General features: G+C 44.1%; 1 protein-coding gene across 1 annotated transcript in view; it reads right to left on the bottom strand.

The window, feature by feature from the left end:
- Positions 1–1,215: 1,215 nt before the first annotated feature.
- The window catches only part of LOC120057914 (voltage-dependent L-type calcium channel subunit beta-4-like), a 54,182-nt gene continuing 39,258 nt past the window's right edge, over positions 1,216–16,139 (bottom strand). Inside the window, 13 exon segments of the mRNA XM_039006387.1 lie at positions 1,216–1,476; positions 1,802–1,999; positions 2,174–2,269; positions 2,511–2,662; positions 2,885–2,994; positions 3,304–3,362; positions 5,265–5,345; positions 6,751–6,770; positions 7,758–7,777; positions 7,779–7,829; positions 8,837–8,967; positions 9,517–9,639; positions 9,901–10,020. Of these exon segments, the coding sequence (XP_038862315.1) occupies positions 1,216–1,476; positions 1,802–1,999; positions 2,174–2,269; positions 2,511–2,662; positions 2,885–2,994; positions 3,304–3,362; positions 5,265–5,345; positions 6,751–6,770; positions 7,758–7,777; positions 7,779–7,829; positions 8,837–8,967; positions 9,517–9,639; positions 9,901–10,020 (1,422 nt within the window).

The raw sequence follows: 16,139 nt of genomic DNA, 5'->3' as shown, positions 1-16,139 counted from the left end.
ACCAATGAAACTTTGCTGAATGGACAGCAGGTATTTCTTACTGGCCAAACAGGACTTTCTTTGAATATATTACACTTGAATTAAGAAGACTGTTAAAAAGAGAAGAAAATATGATGCAAATTAAATCACTATCAGAGGCTGCTTGTACAGAACACGGGATGTGGTAAACCAATCAGATGATCAATATTCCCCTGATTGGAAGTATAACCATCTTCACTGAGCCTATCCTCTGAAACCCATTTGAACAATTGAAACTAAGCACACATGGGCATATTGCCCTTCTCAACATTGGATGCCTAGTCTTGAGATCTACTAACTTGAATTTGGCTATTTCCTCTTGGATTCCGCATACTAAACTGATAGGCAAATTCCTCACACTAGAGTGTTAAGGTACTGTATATAAAGAAGGGATGCACCCTTTCCTGAAAGAGCACAAGATATGAAACTTGCTCAGCAAATTCTACTTAGAAAAGTGTGATTTTCTGTCCTGATGCGGCATGTCGCAAATGGCACTAAGTATCATTGAGGAGAAGAAGGGGATAGAAGTCCAGGAAACTAGAAGATTCCGATTCAGAAACCCCCTAAATAATCACTCAACATTTTGCAAAACAGAAACTTTGTCTGCTCTGAGAAGCAGGTTATAGGCTACAGGACTGGAAACACTAACATCCAAGACAATTTCAAACAACTTAGTGACATTAATTAAAGATACAGTGCACTGACTCTGCTGCTATTGGCTCCTGGAAACGTGCAAAGAGGTTCTCTGCTGATCGAGGGACGCATGGCGCTGTCTGGCACTGGTTCAAGGCAGGTGATGATGGGTCACCATGACCACCACGACAGCTACCCCTGCTAACACTGAGACAACAGGGAGTTGAGGACCACATGGTCACCTCATTCACCCAGCTAAGACCAAGTCTCTGCCATGTTAGAAAAGAAGAAGACGAGCAAAGTGTTGGGCCTTCCCTTTAAAAAAAACATGTGAAAATCTGCTCCTCATCCTATTTTTAGTTTTTTTAAATGGAGGCGTTGAGATTTGATTTTCAGTTGGTCAATGTTCACGTTTCCAGTGTGAACCAGTGCCAGAGGTAAAGCGAGTTACTAACACTTTATAAAAAGGTTGTTACAGTACAATTAAACGAAAGAGCTGTCTTGTGGCTCTGTCGTACCCAATGTGAAGGGAAGAGAGGCCTATGTGATATAAGGGTCTTCAGCTCAAAGCCTGTGCCTGGAGTCATGGCTGTAGCCTCCGGGGGAGCCGTTGCGGTTGCGGTGGGGCTTGTACGTGTCCTGGTAGGGGTCATGATAGTCCTCCTCCACCAGAGGGTAGTGGACCTGGTCCCGGCTGTGCTGCGAGCCGGAGGATAGGCGGTTACGGCTCTTCCTCTGCCGCTCATTGTGGTAGTTCTCGTCTGAGGGCATTAGGCTGTGTCTCTCGATGGGTGAGTGGTCTCCTGCTGTGTGATTGCTGTTCCTGTTTGTATTTCTTTGGCCCTGTCCAGGGAGAAGGAGGGGACATATTGTATAAATCTGGTCATTTAGCCATTGACTATAGCATCAGCATTTTCATTACTTAGGCAATATTCTTTTTATATAGTGAGAAAAACCTCAGTGACTATAAGACTCCATAAATAGGCAACAATCCTGTATCATTTCACTACTGACTGATACCTTTTCCAATTCATTATTTACAACCGATTTGCCCAACGATAATTCAGCAAAATAAACAGTCACTATAGCTATTGCCACCACATCTATTGTACTTTAACCCCCTATATAACTAAATAAGATCATTTATAATCACCTGTTGGTTCACCAGCCCGGTTATGGCTGTGGGGTACGGAGAGAGAGCGGTGGATCCCAGGTTGCGGCCCAGCAGAGGGTTGAGAGGGGTGCTCAGGGAGGTGTGTGTGGCCCTCCAGTAGGCTTCCAGGTACTCTGCCAGGTGCTCACATGCATCCTCCAGCTGATTCTCATCCAGAATGATGTCAAACATTTCCTGAGAGAGAGGAGAGGGGAAAGAGAGAGACAGACAGAGAGAGAGAGGGTGAGAGCAGAGACATGCAGAATTAGACTTGACAGACTGATTTACTGATAGCCCTTGTGAAGGCCAGAGACAGTAACAGGATGTAGCAGTTGACAGAGTGTACTGTGGGGGATTTTGGATGCCTACCGGGGGGCACTGTGCTAGTTTGTCCGCTGCCACCAGCTGCACATTCAAGTGTTTGCTCTGGGATTTCCCTCTCGACTTGATCAGCCGCTGCAGAACCTGTGGATAGTTGATATATAAATCAAGCCAGAAGAGGGCAGCAATGCAAATCAGCCTGGTCACGGTTGGAAATGGAACCCATCAATGTCAAATCCTTCAATTCACCTTAAAGAAAATATTTGTAGATGTCAAAAGGATTTCACTCCCGGAGCCTGGTTCCTCTGAATTCCCTCCCATTTTCAATCCAGGTACAGTAGTAAAATTAGAACCATTTGGGGATAAAGGGAAGCGTAAAAATTACCTTAGGAGAGGACACTTTAACATGGACGATGATAGGTGCTAAGGACGTCTTTGTGAGCTGGGCCGGATGGTTGATCGTGTCAGCATCCAGAACCACCAGCTGTAAGGATCGGGCCAGCTCAAATATCCTCTCAATCTCACTCTGAACCTCCGCTGTACAGGAAAAAGAAGACAGATCACAGACAGAGGATGAATCTATTTATAACGCCAAGCTCAGAAGACATAAATTCCACAAATTCTGTGTAAAACAGATCCTTTATCAGATATGAAAAATATATTATATGCATACATGTATTTGTAAATTCCTTTTTAACATGTACAATATACACACAGTAAAGTAAAGAATGATAGCATTCAATGCCATTATGATGATACCTAGGTTGGATCTGGTGTTGGATCTTTCAATGATGGCCCTCTTGCTGGGGTTGTTGAGCACTGACCTCTTGGCCAGAGCGATGTCTGCCGTTACCCTTGTAATGGATATCCTACAAGTTATAGAATCAAGACAGACAGAATAGGAGAACATGCAACACAACATGTTAGTCACAATCCAGACCAGTATTGCATGGTTACCAGAATGTTTATAAAATCTAAGGAAAGACCTAGTCAAAACAGGTGGTCAAATAAGGTACTTTGACAACTCATTAAATTCATTTACAAGTGCTTTACATCTTTTTTCAACTAGCTATAGTAGTTTGCATGAGGGTAAGTGGAGCAGCCTGCAGAGGGTTAGTACAGTATGCAGGGGAAAGGGCTGGCGACAATATGCAGGAAAAGGGCTGATGACTCCTCACCTGCCATCAAACCTGTGCTTCAGGAAATCAAAGAGTGCTTTCTGCATCATGTCTGTCACCTGCACACAGAGCCCGGGAGCAGCAGAGGATGGCAGACAGAAAAGAGGGATAAAATAGTGAGGAAAAAGGAGTGAAAGAGAGAGGGAGCGTGAGTAACAGGACAGGTGAGAGAGGGTTAAGACAGACAGCAAGGAAATAAGCCAGTAGAAATTAATTGACAATTCCTCACAGCTATAGCAAGCCTGGAAGAACCCTTGAAAGACCCATTTCTTATGCTGAAGCTACATTCCCTGATGGGCAATGTTTATAAATAGCACATGTTATGGACAAAGGTACCCAAGGATGTCAAAAGAACAGTTGTCAACTTTGCAATCATTTTCGGTTTCAGTATTAGTGCTAAATCAAGACCATCCCATCTTTCCCCATCCACCACCATTATCCATCCAATAAAGATGTCTCCATATTCCTCATATCTAGAAGGTCTCTCTTTATGTAGTGTTGGGTTGTCTCTCTTGTCGCGATGTGTGTTTTGTCCTATATTTTCATAATATTTTTTATTTTTTATTATCCCAGCCGCCGTCCACCTCAGGAGGCCTTCTGCCTTTTGGTAGGTTGTCATTGTAAATAAGAATTTGTTCTTAACTGACTTGCCTAGTTAAATACAGTTTAAATAAAAATGTATTATGACATCCACCCAGAAGGTCCATTCAGGCTCCTCTGGTCCTGCCTGTGATTTATTCCACTGGGCCAAGGCATCCATCAAAGGAGAAGCATGATCTCTGGTTTCTTTCCACTTCATTTTCTAAAGAATTAATCCTGGTTACATTAAATAAGGTGATTAAGGCCTACAATGAAGTGTCATAAAGACCAATGCCGATGTGATGAATTGGGCTATAGCAGGCCAGACCAGTCTTCATTAATGCTATTTTTGCAAGCTATTTGAATTACACTCTGAAGCTGGGAAGAACTGTAGTTTTGAGGACAAGGCTAGCAAGGAGCAGTGTGGAACAATTATTATATGATATATCCAAAAATATGAGAGTTAAATACTTTTTGTGTGCTTTTCACACAGAAATAACCATATTCTTTATAGTTAACGGCAACATTGACATTTTTTACATTTCACTAGGGACATTTCACTAGGAAAAAACAGATGTTGTGTAAGCTCTCTTGACATTGAGCATGAATGACAACAGCGTCATGCTGTTCACACAAGAAAGCAGTGTACTGTAGTTAGATATTTTGGACCAATACACACGTTTCTCTCTGTAAGTTGGGCAAAAATTCACATTAAGAAGACCAAATTGTGCCCCCATTCCATCCACCTTCGCATAACCTTGTCGCTGACAAAATATATATATATTTTTGCTGTATTATCATAATAACCAACACAGTTTTCTTGTACACACACAGATCTTCTGGTGCTGTTAAGCTCTGTGTTTCTAATTTCAAGCTATGCTCCACTTTTTCAGACTGACGTGTTTTACCCAGAAGGTTGTTACCATGGCAACACGGTGGAGCGGAGATGAGGACTGTGATTCTGTGTGAAGATGATCCTAGCTCCCCACTTCCCCCCATACATGCCGGGGAAAAGATGCTGCCCTCTTTTTTCTGCAAGCCCCCATTGCTGGTTAGTTAGCAATGAATGGATCGGCCTGACATAGCTGTTATTGTTGGAGACCTCCAAATATCTACTCTGATAATAAATGGGGGAGTTATTCACTGTCCGTGAATGTGTGGGTAAACCTCTTCAATGAAGCTGCATCTTAACCTCTAGTCTACACGCTGACGGTCCTCAATATTGATTACAAAACGGAGAGCTGGGAATTGGTGTCACTTTGGTGTAATGTATGGCACACAACCAAATATTGCAGTCGTTCTGAATAGCTATTTTGGAGGCTTAATAACACTTGACCAATACAACAACAAGAGACCGAAAGTATTATTGCTATGATGTCTACCTCATATCCCTTCAGGGACGGTCCTACCAGGACCACTGGTCTCATAGAGGGGACCACGTCATAGGGAGGGATGTGTTCAGTCTGTAGTGGAGGTAGATGGTTAGACGGAGCACAGACACCACAGCAACATGTAACATGCCATTCACCATTATGAAGTCCTTTTATTAGGCATTATTACATGTCAAGAAAGTTTGTCAGTGTATTTACATTGTTACAACTCAGGTGCAACAGCAACTTTATGGAACGTGTTACCAATGGATGTTGAATGAGAATGTGTATAACAGTAGCTGGATGTATTACAGCTATTCGCTGTTAAGTGATGCTATTAAGACATTTGGGCGGTTCTGTTTTACTTCCTGATAATGTGCTGACAAAGTGTTGTTACAAAAAATACTGCCAGCAGATTAAAGACGAGATATCCAATTCTACACATTTTGCCATAGGGTGTAGAGAACTGTTTCCAGTTTTTAATATGATATCTGAGTGAGAGTGACTAACATATCAATGCGGGCTCCTCAGTCGTTGAGACTGGTGTTTTGCGGGTACTATTTAATGAAGCTGCCAGTTGAGGACTTGAGGCGTCGGTTTCTCAAACTAGACACTAATGTACTTGTCCTCCTGCTCAGTTGTGCACCAGGGCCTCCCACTCCTCTTTTCTATTCTGGTTAGAGCCAACAAGAATAGACTGATGTTAGACTGAGTTTCAGAAGAAAGTTCTTTGTTTTTGGCCATTTTGAGCCTGTAATCGAACCCACAAATGCTGGTGCTCCGGATACTCAACTAGTCAAAGAAGGCCAGTTTTAATACTTCTTTAATCAGCACAACAGTTTTCAGCTGTGCTAACATAATTGCAAAAGGGTTTTCTAATGATTAATTAGCCTTTTAAAATGATTAACTTGGATTAGCTAACACAATGTGCCATTTGAACACAGGAGTGATGGTTGCTGATAATGGGCCTATGTACACCTATGTAGATATTCCATAACAAATCAGCCGTTTCCAGCTACAATAGTCATTTACAACATTAACAATGTCTACACTGTATTTCTGATCAATTTGATGTTATTTTAATGGACAAAAAATGTGATTTTCTTTCAAAAACAAGGACATTTCTAAGTGACCCCAAACTTTTGAACGGTAGTGTATATATTTACAAAGAATATATGGGGGATTGGAAATGATGCAGACAATTACATTGATGGAAGCCACAATCGATTTGCAATATTAAAGCTACCCCCTAAAATAAAAAAATAAAATAAAAAAAGATAGTATAGTATTTATAAGAGATTAATTGGGGTGAATAAAGAGCAAGTCAATTCAGTTAGTATTATTCTGTATGCCTGAAATAGAGATCGAAACTTGGATATGGAGGATGAAATGCCGACCGAACTTATGAATCTGGGTACAACCAGTTTCTTATTTGGTTACAGATCTTGGAGGTTACCTGTATGTGAATTAATGAATGAAAAGTGTGTATACTACTCACCACTTTCTGCTTCTGTTTTCCTGTAAAAATGAGAAAAGAACTGATAAGTGCCTTTGAATGCAAAGCAGAGACCTAATACAATATACAGTACAAAACATTACAGTGATACCTTTTCAGTATCACAGTACTTTAATACCCAGTGGTTGGGTTGAAACATTTGATGGAAACATTTGAATTGTACAATGATGGATGCAAATAACTTATTATCACACAAATAAATGAAGTATTAAATATACAGTATGTATACAGTATATTAGTGGTCGAAACACTTTATTTATTTGTTGCTTCTATTCCAAACCTTCCTTTGCAGGTGGCAGCCATTGGTTGCACTTGATAACTAACTCTGAAGTTGCATGATCATATAAAAGTGTTTGGTGTCTTATAAAGAAATTGAAATAAAGATAGAGTATTATTTCAATGTATGCTTAGTAACCCTCGCTATAAGATGGAGAAGATCCTTTGAATTTGATAATGCAGAGTTTGGGCTATATGGTTATGTTTCACTTAAAGCAAACTCATTGCATGGACATAACGCCTGTCCATAATCCTCTTGGAGGAAGAGGAGGAGGAGTGGACTGAGAGTGCATGGCCCACCTCATTCCAGTCCAAAACATGGCACATTCTGGAAGACACAAAGATCTCACAACTCCACATTCCATCCACCCAACCTCCAGCCACTGTTTCCCATTTGACATTTGCAGGTGTATCATTTTTAATAAATTCTACGAAAATGTAACTACATATTTTTTTCTGCTGGTGTAGAACAATAACATTAGGTATGTATACTCTGGTAACCATTCAGTTCATAGTGAAGGAACCGACAGTTCTCACACTGGATTTGATATGTTAATAAACAACCCACTGAGCAACAATGATATGTTATGTTAGAGACAGGGACAATTAGATCACAGCTCTGTTTGCTTAATGATTCATTCTGACAAACAACTAATGAGACGTCGCACCTGGAGAGACGTCCTTCCCTAATAGGCTTCTGTCTGGAGGCTCACCTGCAGAGGGAGGGTTTGAACCCGCCTGAAACCATGTCTCCTAGACTGGAGGAGGAATTCCCACTGGACTTACTGCAAGGCACAAAGGATAACAGACAGAGATAGAGAGAATAATCATTCATATGGAACACAGATAGTCTCATCACGGAGTCAAACAGAACTCCTATCCCCAGGAGAAACAGGGTCACTAACAATTCTCTGTCTTTAATCAGTCATTTTATTGTTACTTTAGACATCCTTGGTGTTTTACTGTTATTTTATTCTTCTCCGTTATTGCCGCTGCTTGTTTTTATCTCTTGAATTGTATTATTTTACTGTAAAGTGTGTTGTAGTGGTAAATGATTTTCTAAAATGCACTTCCATGTTGAATATTTAGCAGTAGAATATAATTATCCAACAGTAGAATGTAATTGGATGAATACTATAAGTACATGGTAGACTATAGAAGTATTGACTATACATTGTTCCAGAAAATATGATAACACAGGGCTGGAATTGAATTGGCTAATATATAATTTATGAGCCGTGATCGCCGTGGAGATGATATCTATCACGGCACTATGTGAGACGAAATACCCACTGTTTTACCACAACTGTTGCATAATGTAACCCTCTGCAACATGAGGCCAACGGGGAACACAAAATGTCCTTTAAAATAGACAACAAATAGTTCAAGCATAGCTGAATGAGGAAAATTATATATGATGACGCATATAATCTCTTATCATATTAATGTCACCTAAGAAACACATCACCAATCTGTTATTATGAGTAACCTCTGATCTGTTATTATGAGGAATCTCTGACCTGTTATGAGTAAAACACATAGTCACAGCAGAGTCAGACCTGGAATGGATAGTAGGTGGCTTCTCATTGTACTTTAGTAACTTTTTATAATAACTTTTATAAATGCTTAATAAAGTTGATAAATAGTTGATTAATGCTTATTCATGAAAGTTCTTATAAATTGTTAGCCCCTCTCCAATCCCCTACCCATCCTCTAACACAGCCCCTCCACCCAACCAAGCCCACCTCAGCCCCTCAATACACCACCCCCAGCCCCTCCACCCAGGACTTACCCGTAAGAGCGTGTGCCCCTCTTCTGCTCCTGCTGTAGACGAATGTTATCCAGTTTCAGAGGACTGGGGATGAATCCGATCTCACAGCCCTCCTTCACCAGCCGGCCAATCCACCAGTCATTACTGTACTTCTGTAATGGGCAAGACAACATAAAACAACTCAATGACTGAAGTGTGTGTGCATTGTGTGTGTGTGTGTGTGTGTTGATGTGTTAAATAGACATTCACACACTATACAGTATGTGACTATGGGCAAAGCAACACAAAACCAATGTCTTAGAATAGAAGTGTGTAACAATCCACAGACATACGGTACTCACTCTATGCGACTGTGAAAGCCAACACAAAACAACACAATGACTCAGAATCGAACAGAAGAGTGTGTAAACTCCACAGAGATACAAGGCTGTATACACACTCTATGTGACTCCATTGATTCCAAAGCAGGACATGCATTATTGATATTGCATCATCCATAACGGCCCGTGAACAGATGTGGCTTGAAGCAAACATAGGCTGTCTGAAATGGCACCCTATTCCCTATATAGTGCACTACTGTTGGCCAAAGCTACTTTTGGCCTCATGGGCTCCGGACAAAAGTAGTGCACTACATAGGGAATAGGATGCCAATTCAAACGCAGCCATAGCTTTAGCAGTACAGTGTGTTATATATGCTGTACCTCTTTAATGTGCAGGAAGTCCTTGGCATCGAAGGAGATGGCGGTTCCTGCCACAGGGACATCCTCATCCAGGGCTCCACAGTAACTGACGTTAGTCTTCACAGTAAAGGCCACGGCTTTGGCCTGAGACGATACAGGAAACACCATGTATAAGAAGAGTGCCTAGCCTAGCTAGATAAGCTCAACCATAACCCAGTGGGCATTACTGGTTGCAAAGATGCCAGTTCTGGTTTTAATTTGATTGTAATAATGTAATTTCAACCAGCTTTGCCTACTGGGGCCTTCCCAATGATAGGGGCCTTGTTCTTAAGGTATATGCCTGTGATAGTACAGTAGCATAGCATAAGGCAACACAGTGGGACACCTAGCAGAAATCTGTCTCACCTTGGCCCTCTCCAGCTGTACAGTGGCCTGCTGCTCCTTCTCCAGCTTGCCGCCTGTCGGCTCCTCCTCCAGGGAGACATCTGAGTCCGATGGTCGGCTAGTGTAGGAGTCAGCTGAACCCTGTAGTGGGACAAGATAACAGTTAGACAACAGTCAGACAACAGTCAGACAACAGTGAGATGGTCGGCTAGTGTAGGAGTCAGCTGAAACCTGTAGTGGGACAAGATAACAGTTAGACAACAGTCGGACAACAGTCATACAACAGTGAGATGGTCGGCTAGTGTAGGAGTCAGCTGAACCCTGTAGTGGGACAAGATAACAGTTAGACAACAGTGAGATGGTCGGCTAGTGTAGGAGTCAGCTGAACCCTGTAGTGGGACAAGATAACAGTTAGACAACAGCCAGACAACAGTCTGACAACAGTGAGATGGTCGGCTAGTGTAGGAGTCAGCTGAAACCTGTAGTGGGACAAGATAACAGTTAGACAACAGCCAGACAACAGTCTGACAACAGTGAGATGGTCGGCTAGTGTAGGAGTCAGCTGAACCCTGTAGTGGGACAAGATAACAGTTAGACAACAGTCGGACAACAGTCATACAACAGTGAGATGGTCGGCTAGTGTAGGAGTCAGCTGAACCCTGTAGTGGGACAAGATAACAGTTAGACAACAGTCGGACAACAGTCAGACAACAGTGAGATGGTCGGCTAGTGTAGGAGTCAGCTGAAACCTGTAGTGGGACAAGATAACAGTTAGACAACAGTCGGACAACAGTCATACAACAGTGAGATGGTCGGCTAGTGTAGGAGTCAGCTGAACCCTGTAGTGGGACAAGATAACAGTTAGACAACAGTCGGACAACAGTCAGACAACAGTGAGATGGTCGGCTAGTGTAGGAGTCAGCTGAACCCTGTAGTGGGACAAGATAACAGTTAGACAACAGTCGGACAACAGTCATACAACAGTGAGATGGTCGGCTAGTGTAGGAGTCAGCTGAACCCTGTAGTGGGACAAGATAACAGTTAGACAACAGTCAGACAACAGTCTGACAACAGTCTGACAACAGTGAGATGGTCGGCTAGTGTAGGAGTCAGCTGAACCCTGTAGTGGGACAAGATAACAGTTAGACAACAGTCGGACAACAGTCATACAACAGTGAGATGGTCGGCTAGTGTAGGAGTCAGCTGAACCCTGTAGTGGGACAAGATAACAGTTAGACAACAGTCAGACAACAGTCAGACAACAGTGAGATGGTCGACTAGTGTAGGAGTCAGCTGAACCCTGTAGTGGGACAAGATAACAGTTAGACAACAGTCAGACAACAGTCATACAACAGTGAGATGGTCGGCTAGTGTAGGAGTCAGCTGAACCCTGTAGTGGGACAAGATAACAGTTAGACAACAGTCGGACAACAGTCAGACAACAGTGAGATGGTCGGCTAGTGTAGGAGTCAGCTGAAACCTGTAGTGGGACAAGATAACAGTTAGACAACAGTCGGACAACAGTCATACAACAGTGAGATGGTCGGCTAGTGTAGGAGTCAGCTGAACCCTGTAGTGGGACAAGATAACAGTTAGACAACAGTCGGACAACAGTCAGACAACAGTGAGATGGTCGGCTAGTGTAGGAGTCAGCTGAACCCTGTAGTGGGACAAGATAACAGTTAGACAACAGTCGGACAACAGTCATACAACAGTGAGATGGTCGGCTAGTGTAGGAGTCAGCTGAACCCTGTAGTGGGACAAGATAACAGTTAGACAACAGTCAGACAACAGTCTGACAACAGTCTGACAACAGTGAGATGGTCGGCTAGTGTAGGAGTCAGCTGAACCCTGTAGTGGGACAAGATAACAGTTAGACAACAGTCGGACAACAGTCATACAACAGTGAGATGGTCGGCTAGTGTAGGAGTCAGCTGAACCCTGTAGTGGGACAAGATAACAGTTAGACAACAGTCAGACAACAGTCAGACAACAGTGAGATGGTCGACTAGTGTAGGAGTCAGCTGAACCCTGTAGTGGGACAAGATAACAGTTAGACAACAGTCAGACAACAGTCATACAACAGTGAGATGGTCGGCTAGTGTAGGAGTCAGCTGAACCCTGTAGTGGGACAAGATAACAGTTAGACAACAGTCAGACAACAGTCTGACAACAGTGAGATGGTCGGCTAGTGTAGGAGTCAGCTGAACCCTGTAGTGGGACAAGATAACAGTTAGACAACAGTCAGACAACAGTCAGACAACAGTCAGACAACAGTGAGATGGTCGGCTAGTGTAGGAGTCAGCTGAACCCTGTAGTGGGACAAGATAACAGTTAGACAACAGTCAGACAACAGTCTGACAACAGTGAGATGGTTGGCTAGTGTAGGAGTCAGCTAACACTGGACAGAAACAAGACATTATGACATTTGTCCCTGAAATATATTCAATATTGTAGCTGAACCACTCTGTAGTTCTCATTACTATTATGGCACATTTTTCCGCGCTTACACAGGTCAATGAAGTTTGTGAACTTTTGCATCACTATGAAAGCTGTAATGCTGTGAACAGATCTAAGGTAAGGCTAAATGGTTAGCCTACTGTACATGTCCTAAATATTACCAGAATGCAATGAATAAGCACAGAGTAGAGGTGGCAGAGACAGGCCTACAGCCAGGTGCTATAGAGGGGGCGTCCGTACGTCATGTGGCAGGGAATATGCCTCTCCAAGCGGGATCAAAGGGACCCTGATTAAAGCTGGTGAGCCGTGCGACACAGTTCACAAGTATGTGAAGGAGCGAGAACAGAGAGACAAGGACGGCAGGCTGGCACACGAGTGGCAAGACAGCTCCCTTTCTACATCAATACCCCTCATGCTGAATGGAGCAGAGCGGACTAGTGTTGGAACTGACAGTGATTGCCAGGGTAGATAACCAGTTTGACCACCATGATGTGTAGTTGATCATTGAAACTTCCACTACATTTACTGGAAGCAGCAGTGAAATTATTTATCTAAAAGGTTAGAAGAGATCTTGGTCAAGATCTGCTGTCTTTTCTTGCTCGGTGCAACAAGGTTAATCAATCTTCAAGGCCCGTGTTCCTTTTGTGTGGGATCTTTTGATTCCTGGATCAAAGTAGTCTATTTCTAATGCTTCAATAGTCCCTACACAGGAAGCTGATTAGAATGAGACAGTAAGGGAGAAAGAGAGAGAAGGAGAGACAGAGAGATAGTGTGTCCCTGTCTCTGTCTGTTGCTTCGCTGGGTGGAGGTGGGTACTGTGGCTCGGCCCACCACCCAACCTCAGGCAGTCTCATGTCATTACGATCAGAAGAGCTGCCCCCGATAACACACACACACACACACACACACACACACACACACACACACACACACACACACACACACACACACACACACACACACACACACACACACACACACACACACACACACACACACACACACACACACACACACACACACACACACCACTCTATTAGCAACAAGTCAGTAGTTGCTGGGAGAGAGCCCGGTACAACACCCCTTCACTCAGTCAGAGCGGGAAAGAGGGAACGAGAGAGTGTGAAGAGGAGATAGAAGAAGATAGAGGGACAGACCGTGAAGAAAGAGTGAGTAGGGGATGAGAAGAAAGTGTGAGAAGGACATCAAAAGGAGGGGGAGCGAGGGAGGGAGAAAAGTAGAGAGAGGGGGAGATTGAAAGAAGAAGACGAGGGATAGATAAAGAGAGACAGACAGAGAGAGAGAGAGCGAGAGAGCGAGAGAGAGAGAGAGAGAGAGAGAGAGAGAGAGAGAGAGAGAGAGAGAGAGAGAGAGAGAGAAATAGATAGACAGGGAGAGGGTGACAATGACACAGACCGAGAGACAGAGAGATTTCCCATCAGCCTTGTGAGCGACTCAGAACACACTGACAGCACAGCAGCACAGCGGAGCCCCAAATGCCAGCACGCAGCGCCTGCCTGCTGCAAAGGGGTGGATGATTCTGGGGGGGGGCAAGGGGACTCTATTTCAGGCTTCCTGACGAAGGCAATGCTAGACATGATGACGATGATCACATCTACAGCGCAGTGTGCAGTCACAATGGCTATAACATTCACTCAGTGTTACAAAGACAACTGATATCTCAGTTCTGGTTCTCGATGTGTCTACTGTGACATGTGATGATGCTAAAGAGATGATGACAAGGCAGACATATGCACTCCTACCTCTAGACCTGCCCCCATTCCTGTTTAATAAGTAATACAATAATGACATGTAATATGTTACTTTCAAGTCCTAGGGTTAAATCTGTGGCTGTTTTGAATTGGCACATACACTGGGCACATACTCTTTGTGACATCTACTGATGTAACATTTGCTGTCCATCTGTTTGGTCTATAGGATACTGTACTGTCCTGTGACTCACAGGCCCCGCAGCATCATCGCCATCAGCCACTCGTCACCCCCTGCCCTTTGACCAGGCCCCCCAGTCAGTCACGTGACCACGTGTTACATAACTGCAGCAGGCTGAGTGACGAGAGAGGAGAGCCACCATCATCATCATCACCACCACTGCTGCTGATGCTACTACTGTTGACATCAATGTCCAGTCTGATTAATTGCCCTGTCCCCTTTATCTCTCTCTCCCTCCTTCTTTCTCTCTCTCATTTAAAAAAGTTTTTAAAAAATGTTTTCCTTTATTTAACTTGGCAAGTCAGTTAAGAACAAATTCTTATTTTTATGACGGCCTAGGAACAGTGGGTTAACTGCCTTGTTCAAGGGTAGAACGACAGATTTTTACCTTGTCAGCTCGGGGATTCGATCTTGCAACCTTCCAGTTACTAGTCCAACGCTCTAACCACTAGGCTACCTGCCACCCCTCTTACCTCATCTGTCACGTTCACTCCTGCTCCCCCGTTCCGGCGCTGGACGTCACCGGTCTACTAACCACCGGTCCTGGCAACCCATCTTTACGCACACCTCCATCTCATCATCAGTCATACCTGCACTTCATTACTCCCTTGATTACTTACCCTTTATATACCACTCTTTTGTTATCAGTCATCAGGTGGTATTGTTTATGTTTCTATGTCAGACACTTCTCTTGTTTTGTATCGCTCCATGTTATTATTAAACTCACTAACCGCACCTGCTTCCTGACTCCCTACATCTACGTTATAGAATACTACCTCAACAAATGGAAGTAGCAGTTAACCAAGACATCTCCCAGATGGTCGGCGAACAGAGACACCTACTTCGTCAACACAATGACCAGCTGGCTCATTTGGGGACGGCTATGGATGAGGTCCTCCGCGTTCCTCAATGAGTCGACATTACTCAAGGGGCGTCATCTCCAAACAGAGGAGGATTTTCTACCACAAATCGACCCAGCGAGCCAGTACCCCAGCCCATCCAGCAGTCCGTCCTGGTCAGCGATGCCCGATTGTCCCTCCTGGACAAATATGACGGGACTCCATTGAAATTCCTTGGCTTCCTACTCCAGTGCTCCCTCTATTCCGCTCATCAGATGGGAGCCCCCACCACCGAGAGGTCCAAGGTTGCCACGGTTATTTCTCTGCTGACTTGACCGGCGTTGGAGTGGGCCACGGCCATCTAGGAGAGGAAGAGATGGGTTCCTATGAGGGGTTCATGGCTCTCTTCAGGGGGGATCTTCGACCATCCACCAGAGGGCAGAGAGGGGGGTGAGCGCTTATTCCAACTAGGGCAGGATGGCCAGACTATGGTGGAGTATGCACTCACCTTTTGGACAGTGGCAGCATCCAGCCGGACGGAATGAGCTGGTGCTCCGCACCCTATTCAGAAGAGGATTGCGCGAAGAGTTCCAGACGGAGTTGGCGCGCCAACCTGGACGCACTCAACACGATGGCCATCCGTCTGAATATACTTTTTCGGTACCGCCATCGCCTCTCTCCCTCCTCCATTGATCATTCTGAATCAAAGCCTGAACCCATAGAGGTGGGGGCCACATGTCTCTCCGTGGCTGAGCGACAACGTCATAGACAGCTGGGGCTCTGTCATTATTGCGGACAGAGGGGACACCAGCTTCTAGGGTGTCCGGTATGTTCTAACCGGGGGTCCACGGAAGCAGAGGGACAGCCACGTGATCATCCGTCTCCTGGGTTAGGTGTGAGTATTCCATCATCATCACTTTCCGCTAAACCTTTCCTTGTGACGATTTCACTGGCTGGCTGTCCTTCATGTTTTGTTTCTACAGCTCTAGTGGACTCCGGTGCCGCAGGGAA

Source organism: Salvelinus namaycush, chromosome 13 (genome assembly GCF_016432855.1).
Source record: "Salvelinus namaycush isolate Seneca chromosome 13, SaNama_1.0, whole genome shotgun sequence".
Taxonomy (NCBI): domain Eukaryota; kingdom Metazoa; phylum Chordata; class Actinopteri; order Salmoniformes; family Salmonidae; genus Salvelinus; species Salvelinus namaycush.
Note: the sequence above shows the minus strand (reverse complement) of the source record. Positions and strands in the feature narration are given on the sequence as shown.